Genomic DNA, 25011 nt, shown 5'->3' on the forward strand with positions numbered 1-25011 from the left:
ATTTTGAGTCCTCAATGGCCACATGTAACTAGAAGACACCATCATGGATGGTCCCCAACACAGAACATTTCCAGAAAGTTTTACTGCACTGCAATCTAGACACAAACATGCCTGTGAAGTCCTGGTGGACAGCTTAACTTGTCTTTGTCTCTTTCTTCTTTAAACATCTTGGGTAAGAGTTGTCATGGCAAAGTTCAACAGGCCTATCCAAGTGGGAAAGAGGCACTAAACTGCTTTCAAATGCCCAGACCTCCTTTGTTTGTGGCATCCTACTCTTCAACACAGGACTGTGACATTTCCTAAAGCCAAGTTAACCTTATCTGAGCCCACCCTTTGAGGACCCGATAAAAATTCTGAGTCCTATCCCCAGAGAAAAATGGCCACAGCTTTACACACAATTCAAGGCCTTCTGTACCATCCCTTCCCAAAGCCATCCTACCGGACTGGGGCCCCTGGGTTAGGTATCCTGATGCAGACAGTAAGGGTAGAGGTGAGGCCCAGAAAGGTCGAGTGCCATGCCCAAAGACACACAGCAATCCACCTGTAGGTTCTCCTGACCAAACTCTCCAGCCCTCCTGCTCCCCGGGGTGCTGAATTACCAGTTGCATTCTGGGGGAACCAGCTTGGTCAGCTCTTCCAAGGACTTCTCCGATCTGTATTCCTGGTAAGAAGCACATGAGACGAGTTGTTCAAGAGGGCAGGCCCTCTGCACAGCTCCCATCATGCCCAGTCACCCAGCCTGGACCTAGGAGGTACACACCTGGATGAAGGCCACGGTGACCACAATCAGCACGGCCTGGGGAGCAAGGGGCAGAGCGTTAGCACCCGGTGTTAGTCCAGCGTCCAACGCGGAGAAGCGGGGGAGGGCCACTTCCCATCTTCTTGTACGAATGATAGAAAACAGGCCGTCACCCTCGACTCAGCCACCCAGAGGCTCCCGTGTGTGGGTAGCTTTCTCGATTTCTGTCAGCACACACGTACAGATAGCGTGGGCTCATAGAGTATGTGGCTGTGTTTTTAAAAACCACTGCCCTTTTCATTCAACAATGTCGCTGTCATAGGCCCGCAGGTGTGGCCCTGAGCCCAATGTTATCAAGAGGGGAGTGGGATTCAACCTCACTTCAACAGGAAGAGATGCGAACAACACCCATCAAGAGACAGCTTTCTAGGGAGTGGATGAGGGGCCAGGAAGTGGAATCCGGGAAGGAGCTGACTACAGAGTGTTCCAACAACAAACTGTGACAACAACCTAGACTTAGCAAAAGAAAACAGGACAAGACCCACCGCCATCAGCTGTGACTCAGAGCAACCCTGTACTGGGTTTCCGAGGTGGTCAGTCTCTATGCGAGAAGGCAGCCTCAGCTTTCTCCTGTGGAGTGGCTGGCAGGTTTGAACCACCGACCTTGTGGTTAGCAGCCCAATGCTTAACTCACAGTGCTACCAGGGTACCTGAGCAAGGGGGCGGGGGCTGGGAAAGCCAGGAGACCTCCAGAATAGGGAAGGAAGAAACTGGATTTGTTTTCCTTTCTAATCTGTAGATAAATAGAAAAATCCCAAGGGCTGGGGTTGGGGGAAGATCCACACACACATATATAAGGAGAATTCAAAAGTCACCGAACATGAAATTATAAGATAATGGAATTCTTACACAAATATTTTGAAGTCCCCTTGTGTGTGTGAGTATACAAATACACACAAGTATCTACACACATTCATACATTCATTTTTTTTTTCCTTCAGCAAGTTCTCCTTGCACAGTAAAGACCAGCTTTTTCTCTTGCACAAGAAAAGTCCCCGTGAGCACACTCACCATGGTGATGCTGACGGCATCTTCATACTCCTTAATGAGCACGCTCACCAGGGCCGAGCCCAGCAGCAGCAGGATCAGGGGACTCTTAAACTGGAAAATGAAAATAGACTGGATGGGGTGGGGTGTTTTCTGTTAGTCTGCTACGGGTGTTCAGATGCTCGCTGAGAGTTTGTTGGTCCCGACCCATCCAAAGGGACCTCACAGACGGGCCTGGACGATCCCATGGAAGAGTTCTTATCTATACAAGTGGGTCGGCAGGAGTTGGAGTTGATGGGACAGGAACAGGTTTGATTTTCGTACATGTTGTGAGAACCAGTCATTCATTCAAGGCCAGTCTTCCAGGCCAACACTAGCGTGTCCGAGGGCCAAGGAGGAACAAGACAGCTATAACGTGGTTCTCCTCAGGCTGAAATCTCCACTCTGCAGTTTCATCGACTTCCCCGGGGTCCCAGTGAAACCACCCCAGAAACAGACCTCCATAAGCACACCAGCTTCTGTTTGGTAGTGAATTACTGGTCTCTTACCACTACAACTTCATGACCCTCTACCCTGCAAGTCCCCAATGTCCACCCTCGGGCACTACCCTGCTCATGCAAACAGCCTCCTGGGGCTCCAATGATGCCCCTTCTGGAGATCAGCTGCTCCAGAAACTACTTGGAAATTTTAATTTATTGTTTTATGTATCTGCCCCCTCACACTTCATCAATCGATTCCACGGGGGCTCACGTGACACACATCTGAAAGGAACCACAGACTCATGAAGAAAGGACCAGAGAGAGGAACGAAGATCAGATCAGAGAGAGTCAGAACATGGGCCAGCAAATGAAGGCTGTTAAAAAAACAAGGATGCCTGTTGGGCTATGAGCTTCCCAGCAGCCAAAGCAAAAAGGGAACTAGGATCAAAAGCACGATTTACACTGCTCATGAACAGAAACCAATCCATGTTGTGCAGGCGTAGTACCCACCACAGATTTAAGGCCATCCTGGAGTCGCTGGCCTTTTGTCCATTGAACCAGAGGGGCAGTGTTCACTGTGGTGCCAGAGCAGTTGACCCGAGTCCTCTGACTGAGGAGCCCAAAGACATCTCACTTTCTTAGCCAACTGCTTGTCATGATGGTACTGCATTTTTAGGTTGTTACTTTGTATTCTGTACCACCACCACCTTTCCGAGGGCACAGCCCCCATTTGCCCTGCTGTCTATAGACTTCCCAGGACCCAGAACTGGGCCTGACCCTCCGACATGACCAGCAAGAGCTCAGGATCAGAACCAGGTCCCAGTTCTGTCTCCACCGTTACTTCATTGAGAAACCTGGTCCACATTTCTCACTTCTAGCTTGGGCTTCCTCAATGTACGGTGGCCACCATTGACCGGCACGTGCTGGATACTGGTACCCACTGCAACAACAAGACTGATTATGGAAGGCACCAGACAAACACTGGTGAAATGGAGGGACTGAGGGCCCCCAAGTCCAGAAGGTGCCCTATCTCAGGGCACTTGAATCCCATCGCTGGGAAACTTTCTCCATCCATCTTTTTTTTTTTTTTTTTCAAGGTTGGAGGTCATCCTACCTCCAAGTCAGCTTGAGTGTTGAGCCTACAGATCTGAGAGACACTGAAGGCAAGTCCTGCAGAAAGACGTTCCCACAAGAACTTGAGACACAAGGGAACTCACTATTACCAAGAAAGAAGAGCCAGGAACGGAGTGTGTCTTTTGGACCCGGAGCCCCTGCATTGAGAACCCTGAGACTCAAGGAAAGACTGATGCCAAGGCATATGGAGGTCTCCAAGGGGTGCTGTGTCCACAGATGTTGGAAGGGGACAATGACCTTCCCCTGGAGCTGACAGAGAAAGCCTACCCCACCCCAGAACTAGAGCCCTGAATTTGGGTTTCTAGCCTCCTGAACTGTGTTTGTAAAAGTCACACACACAAAACCCTGAAACCTGCATCAGATGACACCAAGTTTCCAAGACAAACCTCATGCAGTTAAGCTCCATGCGTCTCCACACAGGTGATGTCTTCAGCATTAAATGAACTGTCAGCTGACTTTGCGGATCTCTGAAAGCCCTTATGTGAGCATGATTCACTGATTAAAAATGGGCTTAAAGTAAAATCCTAAAAGGGGAACATCATCCTGAGGCAGTAGATGGGATTTATTCACTTTAATTCAGAGTCTAACCAACTACAAAAGCCATCTCTGAAGCACTTGGAGAAATCTATGGAGAATGCATTTCCTCTTACGAGCTGTCAAGTCAGTTCCGAGTCATAGTGACCCTGTACAGGGTTTCCAAGGAACTACTGATGGATTTGAACTAAGTGCCTTCAAGTCAGTTCTGACCCATAGCGACCCTGTATAGGGTTTCCAAGGAGCATCTGGTGAACTTGAACCGCCGACCTTGCAGTTTAAACAACTTGCAGTCTGGCGCATTAACCCACAGCGCCTCACCAGGACTCAAGATTAGTAGTGCAGTGCTTACCCTATAGTACCACACCAGGACTCCAGAGAATGCATTGTTATTGTTGTTGTTAAGTGCCGTCAAGTCGGTTTCGACCCATAGCGACCCTGTACAGGGTTTCCGAGGGTGTAAATCTTTACAGGAGTAGAAAGCCTCATCTTTCTCCCGCAGAGCGGCTGGTAGTTTCGAACCGCTGACCTTAAGGTTCGCAGCCCGATTCGTAACCACTACGCTACCAGAGCTCCTTTTAGATGTTATTAATAAAGGTTAACGTTGTTAGCTATTGAATGTACCGTGGACTGCAAGAAGAAGAATGAAGAAATCTGTCTTGGAAATACAGAGTTCCTTATTAGCGGTGTTGGCCAAGACTTCATTCCTTGGACATGGTATCAAGAAGGACCAGTGCCTCGAGAAGGGCATCATGCTTGGTAAAGTGCAGGGTCACAAAAAAAGAGGAAGACTCAATGAGACGGACTGGCACAGTGGCAGCAACAATGGGCTCATGGTTGTGAGGATGGTGCTAAACCACCATGTAAGTGTTTTATTCTGTTCTGCACAGCGTCACGATGAGTCAAAATCAATCCAATGGCACCTTCCAACCATGTCAGTGGGACGATAGCACTGTTGTTGGAAGCAAACAAACAGATACATGAGAAGCTCTGCATGAATGAAGAAGCTAAGAGTGGGTTTTGATAGGGCAGCAGGAGAAAGAGCGTTCCAGGGAGTCCAGCAGGGGTCTTAGAGGAAGAGGCAGTCAGAGTAGAACTGTAGAAAGGGCTTACAACTTCTTGGTGGGCAGAGGTGAGTCCTGGCTGCAGAGCGGAAAGCACTGCCCCCACCCCCCAGTCCCCAAGCTCAGCTTCTTTCCCTGAACTCCACCTTCCAGGAACCGGCACCACATCCACCAAACACAGGGTTCCGCCACCTGTATACCCAGAAGTCCACTTCATTGGAAAACACATCAACAAATGACATCTCTGTGTTGAGAAGAAGCCAGTGAACAGTGAAGGACTCTCTGGGGTGGAGAGGGAGGATGCTGCAAGGAAGCCTGTAATTGGTCTCTGAACAACCAATCAAGAGAGTGCTAACCACTGAGCCAGTAAGGAAGGAGAAATGGCGCAGGCTCAGAGCCAGAGACTGGAGCCGACTGCTGCTGGAATAGGGCAAGGGCGGTGCTAGACAAGTTGAGGAACCTGAGACAGAGTAGTTGCCTTCAGCCTTCTGGAAAATTCTACCCATTAATTGGGTAGAACTACATGATCTATGCAATGTGTTTACACTAAAAGCTCTTGTTTCCCTGACATTCAGATTTTACAGCATGTCCTATATTTTTATTTGCTAAGTCTGGTAACCCGACAGCCCTAAGCTAAGATCTCAACTTCTATGGACTTCAGGACCTGGTCTGTAAAATGAGGACAGAACTGTGGTTTGCCGCTATCAAGTCCGTCCCCAATTCGTAGGGATGCCATGCGCAATGGGACGAAATGCCAGCCAGCCCCATGGAGTGCTGGGGATCAGAACATCGTAGTCTGGAAGCGCCACTGAAACATGAAAACAACACATCACAGCAACACGCAAGCCTCCACTGACATGTGAGTGGTGGTTTTCCTGGGAACTGATCTGGCATGCAGGCCAAGGAACTCAGCACTCAAACACCAACATCCCATGGAGATCACAACAGTACTTACCTATCGGGCTAGTGGGAAGGCTAAATTAGTGTCTACAAAGCATTCAGCACCAGGCCTGGCATGTGGTCAGCCCTTGGTCAGTTTGGCCAGTGTTACTTCTGACCACAACTGTCGGGCTGTCCCTCCAGCTGGCTGAGGTCAGCCTGAACAGAGATGAGCTTTCTTTATCTTCATTGTACCTCTGCCCCACCCCTCAGGACCTACCTGCCCAAGGACACCCTCAATCAATATTTAATCAGGAGACGCCTCCCCACCCCTGGGATTAGTCTGGTCAGCATGCAGGCATGACACGTGGGCCCTACCTGGTCCAGGTATTTCTTCCACACAGGTTCGGTATTGTCGGCCACAAACTCATTCCAGCCATGGACCAGTCTGCGCTGTGTTACCGAGAACTCAGACAGCCCCTTCTCCAAGTCCACCTGAGAAGCCAGTCAAGAGTGAGCTCACCGAGGGGCCCGGTGAGAACCCAGGAACCCCACCCTAGAGTCAGCTTCTTCCTTGATGAGAAGGCATAAAGCAGGTCCACTGGGGAGAGGGGAGTTACTCAGACTCCCTGCAGTGCGATTCAGCTATCCCCAACTCGAATCCACCCAGAGGCAACTTCAGAAGAAAGGCCTGGCTCTGTCTGAGCATTGTTGCTGTGGCCAAGTGCCATCAAGTCAGTTCTGACTCATAGCGACCCTGTTTAGGGTGTCTGGGAAGCAGCTGGTGAGTTTGAACTGCCAACTTTGTAGTCCAGTGCTTATCCTACAGTGCCACACCAGGACTCTACATGTATGAAGGAGAGGTCTTCAGAGTTGTTGATGGGAAAGTGGAATGAAAAAAAAAAATGAGTCTTTCCCACTAACTTTTTGAAAAATCAGCCATTGGAAATCCTACGGAACACAGTTCTACTCTGACACACATGGGGTCACCATGCAGTGGAATCAACCCAATTGCAAATGATAACAGAAAATAAGCCAGAAATTACAGCAAAATGAGTACCTTGTATCTAAATTTCAACAAATGGAATTGTAATATGGAACTACAGAAATACTTAAAAAAAAAATAGGTTCATCCTTAGAAAAAATAGCTAAAAATACTGTATCATGTGTACAGCCTGCCAAGCTCCTTCCATATGAGGTGGCTTCAAAAAGTTTGTGAAAAACTAAAATGAAAAGATTAAGGAATTTTTGCATGCATGTTTTGAAGCCCTCTGGTATTTACATAGGAGTCCTGATGTGGTGCTGTAGGATAAGCACTGGATTTGCTAATAGTTAGCAAGGTTGGCCATTCAAACCCACCAACCACTCCTCGGAAACCCTATACAGGGTAGCTATGAGTCAGGAACTGACTCCACAGAACTTCACAACAACACAGTATTTCAATATAATTTACATGGCACTGCGGGGTAATGCACTGTACTTCAAGGTCAATTTGGACCACAAGGTTGGTAGTTCAAATCCACCAACTGCTCTTTGGAAACCAGACAAGGTCCCTGTGAGTTGGAACTGACTTGATGGCACTTAACAAGAACAATTTTAGAGTCAAGCACAGTGTAAAAACCTGCTGTTCTAATGTTAGCAAAGGTACAAGATCGTATTCGTGTTTCTACAAACTCCACCATCAGAAAACTCTACTCTGAGGTCGATGTGTGCAGCCTATGACAGGGAAGCTGAATTCATTTCTGGACTCATTTGAAAAGAGAAAGAAAACCAAGCTCATTGACTTGACTGGTGTTCAATGCCGTCTAATCAGTTCTGACTCATAGCGACCCTGTATAAGGTTTCGGAGGCTGTACATCTTTGTGGGAGCAGAAAGTCTCATCTTTCTCCCTCAGAGCAGCTGGTGGAATGGAGCCACCAACCCTGAGGTTAGCAGTCCAGTGTATATCCTACAGACCTGCCATGCTCCGTGTTTGATTCTTTGGACAAAGAGAGAAAAAAAAATACAGGTATGTCTTGGCACAACTGCAATCACATAAAATTTTTGGCTTCCCAGTACATAGGAAAGTGATGCTGACGTGAAGTTTGAACTATTGTGAGAGGTACCAAAATGTGACATTGAGACATGAAGTGATAAAATGATGGCAGACAGGACTGCTCAATGTGGGACTGCCACAATCTTCAAATTGTTAAAAAATGATTCAAAAAGGCCGTTACCTGTGAAGCGCAGTGAAACCAATATGCCTGTCTTTCCTCCCCCTCTCCAAACACAAGTAAATAGACTTCTGGATTATTCTCAAGGAAAGGCTGGTGTGAAGCACTGCCTTCCAACTTCCTTGAACTTGTGACACGGGTCCTTTTATTAGTAGATTTGTATTTGTTTTCCCCAGTGTGGTGGCTTAAGAGTACACACACACCCTTGAAGTTGGCTTAGTTTTCTCAGTAAAGAAACTGAAAAGCATAGAAACAAGCAAAGGTCCTTCCGTCTCAGCCTTGGCTAAGCGGGGTTGCTGGAACACTTATGAGATTTGGAGGAACTAACTGGTCACACCGTGGATTGTAAAAGATGAAGCAAGGATTAAAGGATGACACAGTGTTTGAGCTCAGATTCAATGCCAGGCATGCTACTTCCTGGGCCAACCCGTGACTCTCATCTGCAGTTGGGAGGACTAAGACAGCACGGTGTAACTGAAAAACACGTCTGGAAGGAGAGTGAGGGGAAGAACTATGGCTGCCCACCATAATCATGACACCCTATGTGAAACAGGGCAGTTTTGGGGCTTTCTGAGATGCTCTGTTTTTCATCTTAACACCATATCTAATTGGCGTTAAGATGCCAACTCGGTTCTTACGTAAAATGCTTTGGCCAAGTCCTCCTTGTGACATTTGCATGCCTCGTTGGGCGGTAGAGGTACCACCGTCTTCTCTTTCTCGATGGCTTTTAACCCGCATTGTTCGTCCGTCTGCAAGAAAGAAAACCAATGGTTAAGCACATTTGAGTTCTGTACTGATTGATGCAGCTTTCCAAACCACCTTCATACCCTGCCACGCACGCCTCATATGAGTTGCTAAGCTTTGAGTGTTTTATATATACGGTGGTGCTGTTAGGTACTAGTCAATTCCAACTCATAGTGACCCCAGGTGACAAAGTAGTCTGCCCCAGAGTGTTTTCTGGGCTTTAATTGTTACGGGAGCTGATCATTAGGTCTTTCCCCCATGGATATGCTGGGTGGGTTTGAACCACCAACCTCTAGGTTAGCAGTCAAGCCCTTCTCCTTTGAACCACTAGGACTCTGTATATAAATGGTGACATACAAGTACAATGGCATTTGGTTTCTTTCTCATCATTTCTGGTGTGATTCGTTATAATGTATGTGGGGAACAGTTTACGTTATTTTCCTGGCTGCAGAACATCCTGTTATATGAATGAATCACAACACATTTATCCACTCTGCTACTGAGGGACCTTCAGACTGTTCACAATTGTGGGTATGGCTGACTGTACCAAGGCCTTCCTTCACAAAAGGAAAGGAGAACTCCACATCAGCCCAAGGCTGACATCTATGCCTCCACCCTTCCATCTCACTTCTGACACCAATTATTCCTCCACTGCTTTGCTGGGTTTGATTCATTCATTATAATGGCCATAGACAATACTCGATGATGAGAGGACTTATTAGGGATTAACAGTTACAACAATTCTTATAGTCAGGAGCACCTCTTCTCAGCCATCCTCACAGGTACATGTCTCTGGTCTGTGTCCTTTTAGCCACAAGGCCCCTAGACCTCTGGCCTACTTGGGCAGTGTTACAAAGCTCTTTTAGCTCTGCCAATCAATGCCCAGAGGGCACCACCTGCCGCCACACCTCAGTCTGAAAGTGCTCACCACTAGCTCATGAATCAGCAAATCTGGATCTCCGCATAAAGTGCCCAGAGGCACCTTACTCTGCAAGGAGTCTCCCCTCCCTAAATGTACTCAGATTTACATGCTCCTTGGGCTGGGAAGCCTGTGGCTCTGTCTCATGTTCAGGATCTTGGGTCTGCTGCCCCAGGTGGTCTTCTGGAATGAGGGGTTCGATGAAGGGATCTCAGGGCCCAAAACAGGTGCTCTCCTTTCTTTCTTTTTGATGTTTTATTGTGAATTATGTGATAGTTTACATGGAAGAATATTAGCTTTACCTTCATCCTATCATATATCGTTTCATTGCCATGGTTACAATCCCCTCCATGCATCATCAACCAACCAAAGAGTATACCCCACAAGCTCACCCCCCCACCCCCTGGTCATTAGCACACAACCCCTCTCCCTCTCTGGGTCTAAAATCCCCAGCTGCTCCATCTCTCCATGTCATCGTCTCTGCCTCCATCTCTGGCATCACTGCTTCTCTGGGTAATGTCCCACTCTCCACTTTTCTCCCTTGATGGTCCCAGGGACCTCTGCTCCTAGACTGCAAAGTCAATCACTCCCCTCCTTGCTACAAAACATCTACCTTTACATTTCCAACACTCACAATCAGTCCTGATAACAATTATTCACTATTGTATCACAAGAGACCTATCCGCATTTCCTTTCATCAGCCCCAGACAGATTGGATACTATACTCAGTGGAGATTCTACCTTCCTCCAGGCCCTCTGGATCTAGGTTCCCTCTTGAAAACTTGTAAGCCAGTCACTTCTTGCCTTTGTAGCCCCCCACCCCGCATTTTGGGTAGCCAATGTCCAAGTTGCCCATCCGTGTCTACTCTTATGTATGGAGGGGGTGGGAATGATCTTTGCTGTAAAGATTTGTTCCCTCTTTTGAGATACTGCATCCATAGGTGTAGGTCAAGTTCATCAAATTGTATCAGATTACACTTTTTTTTTTTTTTCCCCTCTTCTTTCTTCTTCTAGTTGAACTCTGATGATCCAGTCATTGAAGCCAGGTCAAGTGGGTATTACCTGCAAGTGTGGGTGTTCCTATGCATATGCTCTCTCTTATCAGCTGGACACTTCACTCTCCACTCTAGTCCTCTGTGGCTATGTCACTGACTCTGGGCCCAAGAGTCCCCAGGTCTTGCACACTGCTGGCCAACCAGGTCTCCACCCGGGTTCACAGGAGTCTACTGAATGTTGTAGGGCTTAGCTCGCAGCTTCATTGCTGTTTTTCCCTCACTTCCCCTTATTGGTGTCGAACGTGGTCACCAATCAGAGCATGTATTCCCACTGAGTCTTAGTCTTGGTGCTCGTCTTTCTTGGTGGTCATGAGATCCCCTTAGTTCCTGCTTCTGGATGGTTCATTTTATACTCAGTGGGATGGCAAACTGCTCAATCCTCTCATTAGCTCTCCAGACAATCTACATGAATGGTTCCATGCAGTCATTTGAGGGAAGTTATCAAGATTATGGAGTCCTAGTGTGGCGCTGTAAAATAAGTACTACATCTTAAAGTCAGTCTGAACCTCACAGTCGGTGGTTCAAACTCACCAGCCACTCCGTGGAAACCCTAAACAGGGTCGCTATGCATGGGGACCAGCTTGATGACAGTTAACAATGACTATGAAGACTAAGGCTAGAAGAGCCTTATCAACTGACTCACTGCATTACAACAGATCTGTGTTGGAAGGCATGCAGCCAGAGCGCCCCCTGAAGGCCAGGATGGCCAAACTTCATGTCTCACACTTCAGACATATTGTCAGGAGGGACCGGTCACTGGAGAAGGATAGCACATTTGGTAAGGTGGAAGGCCAGAGAAAAAGAAGAAGACCCCCAATGAGATGGATTGGCCAGGTGGCAGCATCAATGGGCTCAAGAGGGCAACAACTGTGAGCTTGGCCCAGGATCGGGCAGTGTTTCGTTCTGTTGTACATAAGGTCACTGTAGGTCAGTACCGACTTGATGGCACCTAACAACAACAAATAATCCAAGGAAAGTGGAGACAGTGCTGAGCTCTGGGAGTATGAATGAATGTTGTGTGCCAAGATCCACAGGCCTGGAGAGAAGCCATTCAAAACACCTGGAGGGGCTGGGAGGAGAGATAACGCAGAGAGGGCTGAAAATCAGGAAGTGCTAGGGTTTCTGTGTGACATTATTCCTAGTAAACCGATACCAGGGCATGATAATCATCTTTTCCTTTTCAATCTGATTGTTGGGACTTGCACAGCGGGAGGGAGAGTGGTGTAGGGACTGACTTCTTCCTGCAGCTGGAACAGACCCTGCAAGTTCCTGGTTCCCTTCCTGGATACTCTGCCCGCCCTCCCTCCATACACAGATGATCCCCCAAATACCTTTTATGCTTACAAAAGCTATGCTAATCACCTCCATTTCCGGGAATGACTAGGAAGTATAGAACCAATTCCAGGGAGCACTCAACTTGTTCCTCTGTTTGCTGTGAGCTTTCCTTAAATCAACACCCTATTCTGAGTTGTGCAAGTCATTGTTCCTCTAGTAACAGTTCAAGATGAGAGGATCTTTTCTTCCAGCCTCAAGATCAGGCTTAGTTGTACCAAATAAAGTGCGTGATTCCAGTCCAGACTACCGTGGGGGTTGGGAGGGTGTGTTTATCTTGGGGCTTAAAGACCTGCCCTCCCCACTCCTATTGTTCTTGGTCTTCTTAACTTTCCCTCTGAGATCACGCCAAAACCATTTAACACACAGCAGCCCAAGTAGCTGAAATGTGAGGGGGCTTCAACACTTTCATGGAAAAATGGACTGAAAAAGGAGGAAATTTTCCATGAAGTTTTTGAAGCTCCCTTGCATACACCCAATCATCTGTATCTCAATTTCACTCTCTCTCACACTCACATGTACATGGATCCTGGCCGAGCATATGACTGCAAGGTAGCAGTTTAAGCCCACCAGCTGCTCCAAGGAAACCTTATACAGGTGCTATGAGCTGGAACAGACTCAACAGCACTTAACAGTTAACAACAACAACAGATTCAGCAATGCCATTCCTAGGTACTCATATATGCCCAAGAGTATTAAAAGCAGGGTCTCAAACACATGCCTGTACTTTAATGTTTGCTACAGCATTAGTCACACTAGGAACCACCCAAGTATTCACCCACAGAGGAATGGATAATCGGAAAGCACAGGTATGCAAAAATGAAGTATATTACACAGCCAATCAAGAGACAGGAAGCCCTGATATACAGTGCTACTACGTAGATGAACAGACCCTGACACATGATGCTGAGAGAAATAAACCAGACACAGAAGGATACATAGTGTGTCCTGATATATACAGTGTTACTACGTGGATGAACAGACCCTGACACATGATGCTGAGAGAAATAAGCCAGACACAAAAGGACACATACTGTTTGTCCCCACTTGCATGTAGTATCTAGAACAGGCAAATGCATGAAGACAAAACTTTAGTATGGCAGTCATCCAAGGCAGGGATTAAGGGGTGGGAAATTTTTGCTAAAGGGGTGTTAAGTTTCTGATGAGCAACTTCTGGAAATGGATGGTGGCAATGGGCGCACAAGGCAGCGAATGTAATTAACGTTCCTGAATTGCAACCTGGAAAAGTCACAGCGGCAAACTTTGTTGTTAAATATTCTTTCCCCTCAATAAAATTTTTTTAAATGAACAATTCCTAAATTTCAAATATCCAGCTCATGCTCAAACCTCCAACTATAACAGATGAATAACTATAGCTCTTTGTTTGTTCAGGATCCAAATAAAGTCCATGCAATGGGGTTGTTGGTGTTGTTAGGTACCATTGAGTTAGTTTCAACGCACAGCAAACCAACGCACAACAGAATCAAACACTGCCAGGTCCTGCGCCATTCTCACAACTGTTACGTTTGAGCCCTTTGCAGCTGTCACTGTTCCAATCCATCTTTTTGGGTGTCTTCCTCTTTTTCACAGACCCTTCGCTTTACCAAGCATGATGTCCTTCTCCAGGAACTGGTCCCTCCTGATGACATGTCCAGATATGAGCGATGAAGCCTCACCATCCTGGCTTCTAAGGAGAATGCTATTCTGGCTGTCCTTCTTCCAACAAAGATTTGTTTGTTCTTCTGGCAGTCCATGGTACTTTCAGTATTTTTCTCTAACACCATAACTTAATGCATTGTTGTTATTGTTATTAAGTGCCGTCGAGTCGGTTCCGACCCATAGCGACCCTGTACAGGGTTTCCAAGGGTGTAAATCTTTACGGGAGTAGAAAACCTCATCTTTCTCCTGCAGAGTGGCTGGTAGTTTCGAACCGCTGACCTTAAGGTTCGCAGCCCGATTCGTAACCACTATGCTACCAGAGCTCCTTAACTTAACTTAATGCATTAGTTGATACTTTTTGTTTTATTTTGTTTTAGCTGATGTCTGTTCCAGTCTCTTAATCTATAGTTTCCTCCTCCATTCTCTCCTCTTGCAATTTATTTGTTGTAGAAATTCTCCCGGTTTTGAATGTCTACCTAGTACATGTTAATGGGATATAGAATTTATAGTTATATATATAAATATGGGTCCCATATGATAAGCCCTCAACTGTGAACCATAAGGTCAGTGGTTGGAGCCCACTAAATGCTTTTGGGGAGAAAGAGGAGGCTTTCTGCTCCCACAAAGACTTAAAGCCTCAGAAACCCTATACAAGGTGCTATGAGTTGGAACCAACTCAATGATACTTTAATAACAACATATATAAAATTTACCCACTGTTGATTCTGACTCACAGTGACCCTACAGGATGTCTGAGACTGTAAATTTTTATGAATACAGACAGCCTATCTTTTATCTTCTCTCTTGGAGCAGCTAGTGGATTTGAACTGTTGACTTTGAGGTTAAGCCCAAGGCTTAGTCACTGTGCCACCAGGTATCCTTACATAAACTACCGTTTATAGCAACAATGATGGCTTGGGGGTAAAGTTATTCTCATTGGCTGAAATCACCTAAGATCAATGGGATTGGCCAGCGGAACTGACGCCCCCATGCCATTCAGGTCCTTGTCACCGTCCTCAAATACAGCAGATTCGTACATTTGGAGTCCTTGGGTGTTACAAGCGCTTGTTAAGAGTTCAACCACCGGCTGAATGGGTGGTAGCTGGAAGTCCCCCATCACCACCCCAAAGACACCTCGGAAGACGGGGGCCCTAGCGATCTGATCACAGTCTTGGTAGGCCCCGGCGCAGTCCTACTTGACACAAACGAACTCAATGGAAACTAACCATCATCACAACCGCCAAGCACAGCGAACCGGACACCAGCTCTCCAAAAACCCTCTTTGCCTGGAGTTCTCAGTATCCCTGAACTGCCGTGCCACAGCTGACACCAGGCTGTCCCGCTGATGTGCTCCCCCAGTTACATACATCTCCGCCTGTTTTCCTGCTTCTATCCCGATCTACTCCTCTCCTCTCTTTCGTACTTCTCCACCTGACAGTTTTCTCCACAAGCTTCCAGCCCCCAGTTCTGAAGACCTCTCTCCCTCCTCTTTAAGGCCTCCAGCCCTTGGAAGATCCAGAACCCTTCCCCAGCACCGCCCTGTCCCCTCAGGGTGGGAGCCTCTCCACATGGTAGACACCCCTTTACAGTATCAGCTCATCATCTTTCTTATGAAGTCATCACCATCCAGGGCCACCTGCTCTGCTTACTCCCCAGGTGCCGTCTGACCCTCCCAGCCCCAAGCAGAACAATACCACCTCCTCCCCCTGTGACCCACACTGCTACTACCTGCCCTTCAACCAAAGGGCACACACTCAAAGGGACATTGGCCAGGTACCAGCACAGAAAATAACCAAACAGGACAGCCTCCTAGCATAAGCTGACCGCCACTGGGCCTGGTGAGCCCTGGGTTCAAATCCCAGCTCTTCTCTGCAGGAGGCACCCATATGGTGCTTCAGAAATCCAGTCCATATCCTAGCCTTGACCCCGGACTGTGTGACTTCAGTAAGACAGCTGGCCTCTCTGAGCTTCAATGTTTTCCTCTGGCGGGGGCTAGGGGCAAGGCAGAAACAAGAGCTTTGTCTACAAAATTGTCACTGGATTCAATGAGATCAAGTAGGTGAGCACCAGAGCTCCCTTTAAGTACCTATCATACCTGTCACTCACCTGACAGTAAGGAGCTGCTTTATTAATAACTAGGCACTTATATAACCTCTGAGCTGTAAGAGCCTCGCTGTAAGAATGGCAATGATAATCTCCAAGTCATAAGGTCATTTTGAGGATTAAAATACCTCACCTCTCTCTGTACACCCTGATCCAGGAATATGTATTCAGTGAATGTTCCAGAAGGGACAGCAGTCTAAAAAACTAGCCTGGCAGAGAATAGATTCTCTGTGACCTGTCCTACTGAGGACCCGTGCCCCCCAAACTTCTCCAAGAGTTCGTGCTCCACAACAGGGCTAGAAGGCATGTGAAGGATGAAAAGAGTTTTCAGTCAACTGAAGTAGGAAAATTAAGCTTTATAGAAACCAGATTTGTATCTGACACTCACTTTGTTGTTAAGCACTGCTGAGTCAGTTACAACTTGTTGTGGCCCTGTGTAGCATTACCAAGGAGCAGCTGGTGAATTTGAACCACCAATCATGCCGTTCAAACTTGCGGTCCAGTGCTTAGCCCACAGTGCCACACCAGGACTCGTTCGTCTCAAATAATCTCTCTGAAGTTCAAACAAATGCACGGATCTCAGGAACCCACGACCCTCCTGTCCTGAGCGGCTCAGAACAAACAAGGGTCCCATCCCTGTCAGTCCACCCCCTCCTGGGGAGGATTGTGTGGTCAAGGGCAGGGCTGTGGAGAGGCCTGAGGACAGCAGGACGGAGGGAAGGTACCACACCTCTCCCCACATTGTGTCCTATGGCTGTGGAGGTGACCAGAATCCCCAGAACAAGAGAAGAGAGGCTCTGATTGCACTCTGGAAGGTAAAACCATCTACACAGAGCTGTTCTTGTTAGCCAGCCCCGATTCAAGGAGACCCGATGTACACAGAACAAATCATTACCCGGCTCTGCACCATCTTCATGATTGTCTGAGTTGGTTCTTGCAGCTCTGTTTACACAGTACTTAATCTACACTTCTGAGGTGCTCCTGACCCAAGCCAGGGTACGTTCCATCACCTCACCCATGTAAGAGAGCTGGACAATGGCTAAGGAAGACCAGAGAAGCATCGATGCATTTGAGTTGTGGTTTTGGAGAAGAATATTAAAAGCACCAGAGACGGCCAAAAAAATAAACAAACCTGTGTTAGAAGTATAGCCCGAGCGCTCCTTAGAAACCAGAAGGTCAGACTTCATCTCTCATACCTTCAACATGTCAGGCAGGATCCATCCCTGAAGAAGGGAATGCTGTCTAATCCTATAAAGGGTTGCTATGAATTGGAATCAACTTGATAGCAGTGGGTGTGGTTTTCCTGGCGTGGCGCTGGGGGATAAAGTGCTGGACTGCAGGGTCAGTTTGATCCACAAGGTCAGCAGTTCAAACTCACCAGCCGCTCCTGGGAAACCCTATACAGGGTCGCTATGAGTCAGTATTGACTTGACAGCACTTAACAGGAACAGCAACGTATTCACTGGACCTTGGTAAAATGATGATTATGCACTCAGATGCTGAAAGTTCAGCAGTTCAAACCCACCAGCCGTTCCACGGGAGGCAAGACCTGGTGAAGCAATTCTCCTGTGTCCCACAGGATCACTGTGAGTTGAAACTGACTCAGTGGCACGTCACAGAACTCTACTTACTAAATATTACTATGAATGCATGATTAGGGGCACACAGAAAAGAGATTCACACACATCTGTCCCTCACAGCACTCGTAACAAGGGCTAAAAGGAAGAAACAACCCATGGATGGATTGACAAACAACTTGTGGTCCATCCACACAACGGAACATTACTCAGTCACAGAAATGAACAGAGTGCTGATACACCATGGATGAACCTGGAGAACACGATGCTGAATTCAAGAAGCCAGACACAAAACAATACACACTGCCTGGTCTCATTTACAGTTTGTCCTCTGTATCCATGGGTTCTGCATCTGTAGATTCAACCAACCATAGATCAAAAATATTGGGAGGGTTCTGCATTGCATAAGACCATAGGTGGAATTCTGAACCCCATCCAGAATCTTCTGAGATGGGAAATTTCCACTGGAAGGGACAAGTAGACCAGCCTGGAGTGGCTAGAAGAACAGAAGATACTTCTTGAAAGAAAGACCGACAGGAAAAATATAAAACAATATAGGCAGACTGACTGTTACTACAAGAACAAGCAAGGTGCTCGTCCAGGAGACATCAAGGCAAGTGGTCGGGTCCCCTCAGGGCAACCCCCCTTCCAAGACTAAGACTCAGTGGGAATACACTAGCAGACGTTAGCTCTGACTGGTGACCACGCTGGTCACCGATAAGGGGAAGTGAGGGAAAAACAGCAATGAATCTGGGAGCTAAGCCCTACAACGGTCAATAAATTCCTGTGGACCCGGGCGGAGACCTGGTTGGCCAGCAGTGTGGCAAGACCTGGGGACTCTTGGGCCCAGAGTCAGTGACATAGCCACCGAGGACTAGAATGGAAAGTGAAGCATCCAGCAGATAAGAAGAGAGGGCATATTCATAAGAACACCCACACTTGCAGACAATACCCACTTGACCTGGCTTCAATGGTTGGATTATCAGAACTCAACTAGAAGAAGAGAGAAGAGGTAAAAATGAATAATCTGATACAATTTGATGAACTTGACCTACACCTACACTTTTGAGCAGTAGCTCAAAAGAGGGAACAAATCTTTACAGCGAGGATCATTCCTACCCCCTCCATACACAGTGTAGACATAGATGGGCAACTTGGACATTGGCTACCCAAAATGAGGGGCTACAAAGGCAAGAAGTGACTGGCTTACAAGCTTTGAAGAGGGAGCCTAGATCCAGAGGGCGCAGAGCAAGGTAAAATCTCCACTGAGTAATTAATATCCAATCTGTAGGGATGGGGCTGATAAAAGGAGATAGGGATGGCACAATAGTGAATAATTGCTATGAGGACTGCTTGTGAGGGTTGGATATGTAAAAGTAGACATTTTGTAGCAAAAGGAGGGGAGAGGTTGGCTTTGCAGGCCAGGAGTGGAGGCCCCTGGGACCATCGAGGGGGAAGAGCAGACAATGGGACCCTACCCAGAGAAACAGTGACACCAGAGATGGAGGCAGAGACGATGACATGGAGAGATGGAGCAGCTGGGGACTCTAGACCCAGAGAGGAAGAGGGGCTGTGTGCTGATGACTTGGGGGCAGGCTTGCAGGGTGTACCCTTTGGTTGGTTGATGATGCATGGAGGGAATTGTAACCATGGCAATGAAACGATACGTGATAGGATGAATGTCAAGCTAATGTTTTCCCATGTAAACGATCATATAATTCACTAAACATTTAAAAAAACAAAAAACTGGAAGGGTGCTGGCAAATGGTCAAAACAATCCCTCATTTACACTGTACTCCGCAACCAAAACAAACCCCCTACACCATTGAGTCGCTCTGACTCATGGTAACTCTAGTACACAGTAGACTGCCCCATAGGGTTTCCAAGACATAAATCTTTCAGGAGCAGACAGCCTCATCTTTCTCCTGAGGAGTGACTTGTGGATTTGAACTGCCAACCTCGAGGTTAGCAGTCCACCAGCACTCCTTTATAGATTGTAAATCATATAAATGTGATTTAAAGTTCGGGAAAGGATGTGCACAGGTTATATGCAAATGTGGCATTTTACATAAGGAACTTGTGAATCCATGGGTTTTGGTACCTGTCAGGTGTCCTGGAACCAACTATGTGTGAAAGTTTGTAATAGATTAAGTCCAGAGTGATAGATAACAGACTCATGGTTACCAGGGGCTAGGGATGGAGAAAATGGACAAAGACTGCTAATGGGGATTCCGGATCCCCATTTTCACCATACGGGGGGTAAAAATGTCTTAGAACTTGATGGAAATGCTAACTGTAAATAAACAAAATGCTATGCAATTGGTCACTTTCAAAGGACTAATCTATGTCACGAGACTGTCGCCTCGATAAGAAAATAAAAGGTTTTAAAACACAGAGCCGCTCACCAGCACAGCGATGAATGCCCATCAGAACCCTGCACTGTAACCCCCTCACCCCTCCTGGACCCCACCTGCCATCAGGTCTCAGACCTTCCCTCTGCTCCCTCCCTTCCCACCCCAGGGGACTTTCCATCACTACCAGCCCCCACTGGCATTTCATTACAGTAATAACTTCATTTCATTTCAGTAACAACTTCCTGTCTGCCTTGCTTTGGACCTGGAACTCCTGATTCTCGTCAAGCATCAACACGGAGCTGCAGAAAAGCCTTGTGATTATACATGCTGCCTCGACTTCCTAACCTCACCTCAATGCCCCTCCACCAGCCCTGGGACTCCAAAACATGGGTGAGGACTCACCCTGTTCCGTTCTAGTATCTCTATTCTCAGAACCCTCAGGTTTATGACTGAACAGATGGCCCACTCACCCTCACCCTGCACCTGGCATCCAGGAAGTCCACGTTTGCCCGGCTCCTTTCCAGAGAACACCCACGGGAGGGTCATCATCTGCAATCAAGTCTACGGTCCCATAAACAAACAGCACTTAATAGATTCACCCTTTTGTTGAAAATGGACTCCCCTACCCTGTATCAAGACGATACAAAGATGTAGGTGCACCCAGGCCACCTCCATACACACACACGTTCTTTTTTTCTCCAAAGGCCACTGAGTCACGCCTGCCCCACGCACAACACGAAACACTGCCCAGTCCTGCGCCACCCCCAGGATTGGTGTCGCTGTCATCCACAGGGTTTTGACTGGCTCATGTGCAGAAGGAGATTGGCAGGCCCCTCTTCCTGGTTCTGTCAAGTCTGGAAGCTCCACAGAAACTTGTTGCATCCTAGCAACACAACAAGTCTCCACTGACGGGCAGCTAGGGAACTGAACTGGGTGTGTGTGTGTGTGTGTATGTACTGAGTGATAGTTTACATGGAAGAACATCGGCTTTACACTCATCGTTTCATTGCAACTATTACAATCTCCTCCGTGCATCATCATTCAACGGTATTTGCTTCCATTCCCTCTTTTTTTTTGGGCAGGGGGGACTGGGGAGATGTACACAAAAACACTCAGGAATACCTAATAACTTAAACACATGGGTAGGATTTTCACATGTGATACGGCAAATCTGACTGTGACTTTGAAGAGGCCAAATCTTTAGGGTTTTGCAGAATCAACTACACAGGAAGATATACTCAGCCTGACGTTTGTATAAAAATCATCCAAGGGTGAGCTGGGGCTCAGATGAAGCAAGATTAGCCATCTGTCTGTGATGAGCTACAGGGGGCTGAGGGGCCACATGAGTCCGTGACGCTATTCCGTTTACTTGCATAAACAACCGAAGTGCTCCAGAGAAGGTGAAGCAAAATAGAAAAGGAGAGTGGCTGGCGTCTCCATCTGGCACCAATGAGAAAGGAATTTGTAGAACCATCTCTAGAGCATAAGCCCTTTTTTGCAGAAAAGAAAACATGCCCACATCAAACACAGACAGGCATGCACACGTATGTGCGCCATCACTGCATGGGAGCATGCCCAAAACGCATTGTGTGTTGGCATGAGCTTGCATGCACTGCACTGAGCAATGGTGCATGGGTGTGCGCAGACACTTCTGTGGCCACAGGACAAAGAGTGGGGAGATGACAGCATTTCACATCAGAGACCTGAGCATCCCAGTGGTGGACTGGGCTGAAGGATGGGGACGGGGGGACTGGTGCTTGTTTCTACTTTGCAGACATCTGTGTAAGGAATCCGGCGGTGTCATGGGTTACAAGTTGGGCTGTTGACCACAAGGTCAGCAGTTTGGATCTACCGAGTGCTCCATAGGAGACAGATGAGGGCACTGTGCATCTTATGTAATGGGAGTGGCACGTTCCTATTCACAGTCAAACAGCCTCTGGACCCCTCCAGCTTCTCACTTCCTGTCACCACTGATTCAGGTAGAGCCAACTCTTCCGTCTCTTCTGTGACCCCCAGAGACTGTTCTTCTAGGCCAACAGTCCTGCAGCTGGTGTATCTGGGCTGCCTTGGTGAGTGGGGCTTCTGGTCCACTATGAAACTGTCTCACACTTGAGACTGACAGCTCTGGGCTGCTGTTCACACTGCTGGTTGACTGAAGGAATGAACTTTGAGCTCACTGCAGACCACACGAGTGTACCAGCACCTGTAGCTGAAGGAGTCTCACCTACAGCACCACCACCCCCGGCTTTACCTGCCTTCCTGTCCAGCACTGGGGCCAATTCCATTCAAACACTGAGTTAGACCCTAATGACCTCTTCCTGGTCACCAGGCATTGTTGTTGTTGTTGTTGTCGCTAAGTGTCTTTGAGCTGGTTTGACTCATAGAGACCCTGTATAGGGTTTCTGAGGAGCGGCAAGTGGGTTTGAACTGCCGACCTTGTGGTTAACAGTCCTGCACCACACCAGGACTCCATTACAAGGGATTGCGTAACATTTATTTCTCTAAAATATGTTTGTCCTTGTGCCTCAATAGCCAGAAGGGGGAAACAGCCCAAGGGTCCAACAGATGCACGGGCAGATAAAAGTGTGATCTGTGTATGATGAAATAGTACACGAACAAGATGAATGAAGTCCTGATTCACACTACCACATGGGAGAACCTTGAAAACATACTGCTAAGTAAAACAAGACAGACACAAAAGGACGAATACCGTATGTTTCTACTTAGATGGACTAACTGGAATCTGCGCTTGCAGAGAGTCAGAAGTCCGTTAGTGGTCACCAAGGACTAGCGGGAGGGAGTAACAGGACAGATGTTGCTCAAGGGGTGCTACGTGTCTGTTTGGGGGGAACATTGAAAGTGGGTAATTGTGACGGTTGCACAACATGAAGAATGTAGTTAATGTCACTGAACTGTACACATAAAAATGACTGAAATGGGGAGACCACAACACTTGCAACCATGGAACTGTCAGCCATTCACAATCAAAAGGGTAACATGTGCCTAAGGACAAAGCTGAGCAGAGATAAGAAGGAGAGTGGATTGGAAACAAAAAATCCCAGGAGAAAGTGAGATTGCTGTCGTTGCATGGAGGGGATTGTAATTGTTGAGATGAAACACAATGTATGATTTGTTGAATGTAAACCTGATGATCTTGACTCAGTTCACAATTAAAAGTTTAAAAGAAAAAAAATGGGCACAGGACATGAACAAACACTTCACCAAGGAAGGCATTACACATTACATTTGTTGATTAACATAAGAAGATATGTTCACAATTGTTAGCCATTAGGGAGATGCAAATCAAAATAACAATGAGATATCATCTCACACCAGCATTAACCGTGAAGTTTATGATCCAACAATCCCTCTACTTGGTATCGATCCATAAGAAATACGAGCCATAACCCAAGTAGATATATGCCCAACAATGTTTATCACAGCACTGTGCACAAGAGCTAAAAGATGGAGACAGCCTACGGGCCCATCAGTGTAAAGAACGGAGAAGCAAACTTTAGTACATCCACACAATGGAATACTACGCTACCATGTAGAGTAACGATGAAGCTGCGAAGCACCATTTAACATCAACCTTGTTAAACGTGTGCTGTATGGGACCATTCTTGTAAAAGTTTAAGAAAAGGTTTCCATGCTAAAAAAATAAATAAATAAATAACTGAAATGGTAAATGTTAACATAAAATTAAGGAAACTGTTTTCTTATTTGGAAGATACTAAACACACGGCGGTTCAAGCTCACCAGCTGCTCCTTGGAAACCCTATACAGGGTCGCTATGGGTCGGAACCGACTTGACGGCACTTAACAACAACAACAACAAACACACAGTGAAGTACAACCAGCATACAGTCATATGCACAAATCTTAAGAATTCTCAGATAGGTGGACGCCTAAAAGTCCTGGTGATGGGCATTTCAAACCTACCAGGCGTTCTCAGAAACCAGATACAGCAGGGATGGTGAACCTTTTACTACCAAAGGCCTTTAGATATTTTAATATAAATTTAAGTTGCTATGAAAAAGGTTCCTTCCTACATTAATTGAATTTTGAGTCCCTCCTGTGGTTGCTTTGGCAAGGTCAGAGCAAAGGACTTGTGGTCATACACAGCCCATGGGCTGGACATTCCCCACCCCTGCTATACAGGCTCGCTATAAATCAAAACCAAACCTAGCCCTGGTGGATTAATGTGCTAGACTGATGGTTCAAGCTCACCAGCCACTCCTCGGAAACCCTATACAGGGTCGCTATGGGTCGGAACCGACTTGATGGCACTAAACAACCACCACCACCATATACCACTCAGACTGAGCCAGCGGACACCCACATGCCCAGTCACTGGACCCTCTCGAAAGGTAACCCACATCAAGGCTGTTCTTCTTCACCATTCCTTCTGTTTGACATGGAGCCCACATCAGTGGACCCACACAGGCTGTACTCTTGTGCCTGACTCCTCTCACTCAACATGATCGTCGGGAGATTCATGCATCCTGGTCTACGTAACTGTTCTCCATTCCCAAATAGTCCACTGCGCAGTACCCGCATGCTGTTGGGTACTTTGGTTGGGGTCAGTTGAGCTAAAATAGCACCACCATGGGAAAGTCTCGGTGTGGCATTGTTAGATAAACACGCAACGGCAATGTCAGATTGAACTGCAAAGTCAGCACCAACTGCTCCTCGGAATCCCCATACAGGATCGTTATGAGTTGGAACTGACTCGCCAACACTTAACAACAACAAGTGAAAGTCTTCTGGCAGACCTGAGCCCTCCTTTCCCCTGGGTATATACTAGGAAGTGGAACCACTGGGCCACCAGAGAGTACCCACAAGTGACAGACACGGTCTTGTGGCTTATCCCCAAGTAGTGCTACCTACACAGACTGAGCAGGGGAGGAGGGGGTCACAGCACTGTAGGTCTGATTGCACAGTAAGAGACAATGAAACAAAGGAAGAGAAAATGAATTTGCTTGTGTACTCAGGCACACCTTTGGCAGACACAGAGGAACTGGGGACAAGAGGTACCTGTGGTTTTGGGACCTCCATGTCTGGAAGACAGGATGGGGGTAGGGGGAGGATGAGCTCTACTCAACACCCTTTAGTGCCTTCTTGATTGTGGACCATGAATAGGAATTGCTGGTTCTGTGGGGAAACCCGTTCTGATCA

General features: G+C 47.1%; 1 protein-coding gene across 1 annotated transcript in view; it reads right to left on the reverse strand.

The window, feature by feature from the left end:
- The window catches only part of ATP2C2 (ATPase, Ca++ transporting, type 2C, member 2), an 82550-nt gene that overhangs the window by 38725 nt on the left and 18814 nt on the right, over positions 1-25011 (reverse strand). The window contains exons 3-7 of the mRNA XM_006860288.1: positions 8729-8839; positions 6255-6371; positions 1811-1900; positions 761-796; positions 600-661 (exon numbers count right to left, since the gene is read on the reverse strand). Of these exons, the coding sequence (XP_006860350.1) occupies positions 600-661; positions 761-796; positions 1811-1900; positions 6255-6371; positions 8729-8839 (416 nt within the window). The remainder of the gene's footprint in view (positions 1-599; positions 662-760; positions 797-1810; positions 1901-6254; positions 6372-8728; positions 8840-25011) is intronic.

This window comes from Chrysochloris asiatica, unplaced genomic scaffold (assembly GCF_000296735.1).
Source record: "Chrysochloris asiatica unplaced genomic scaffold, ChrAsi1.0 scaffold00037, whole genome shotgun sequence".
Classification (NCBI taxonomy): Eukaryota; Metazoa; Chordata; class Mammalia; order Afrosoricida; family Chrysochloridae; genus Chrysochloris; species Chrysochloris asiatica.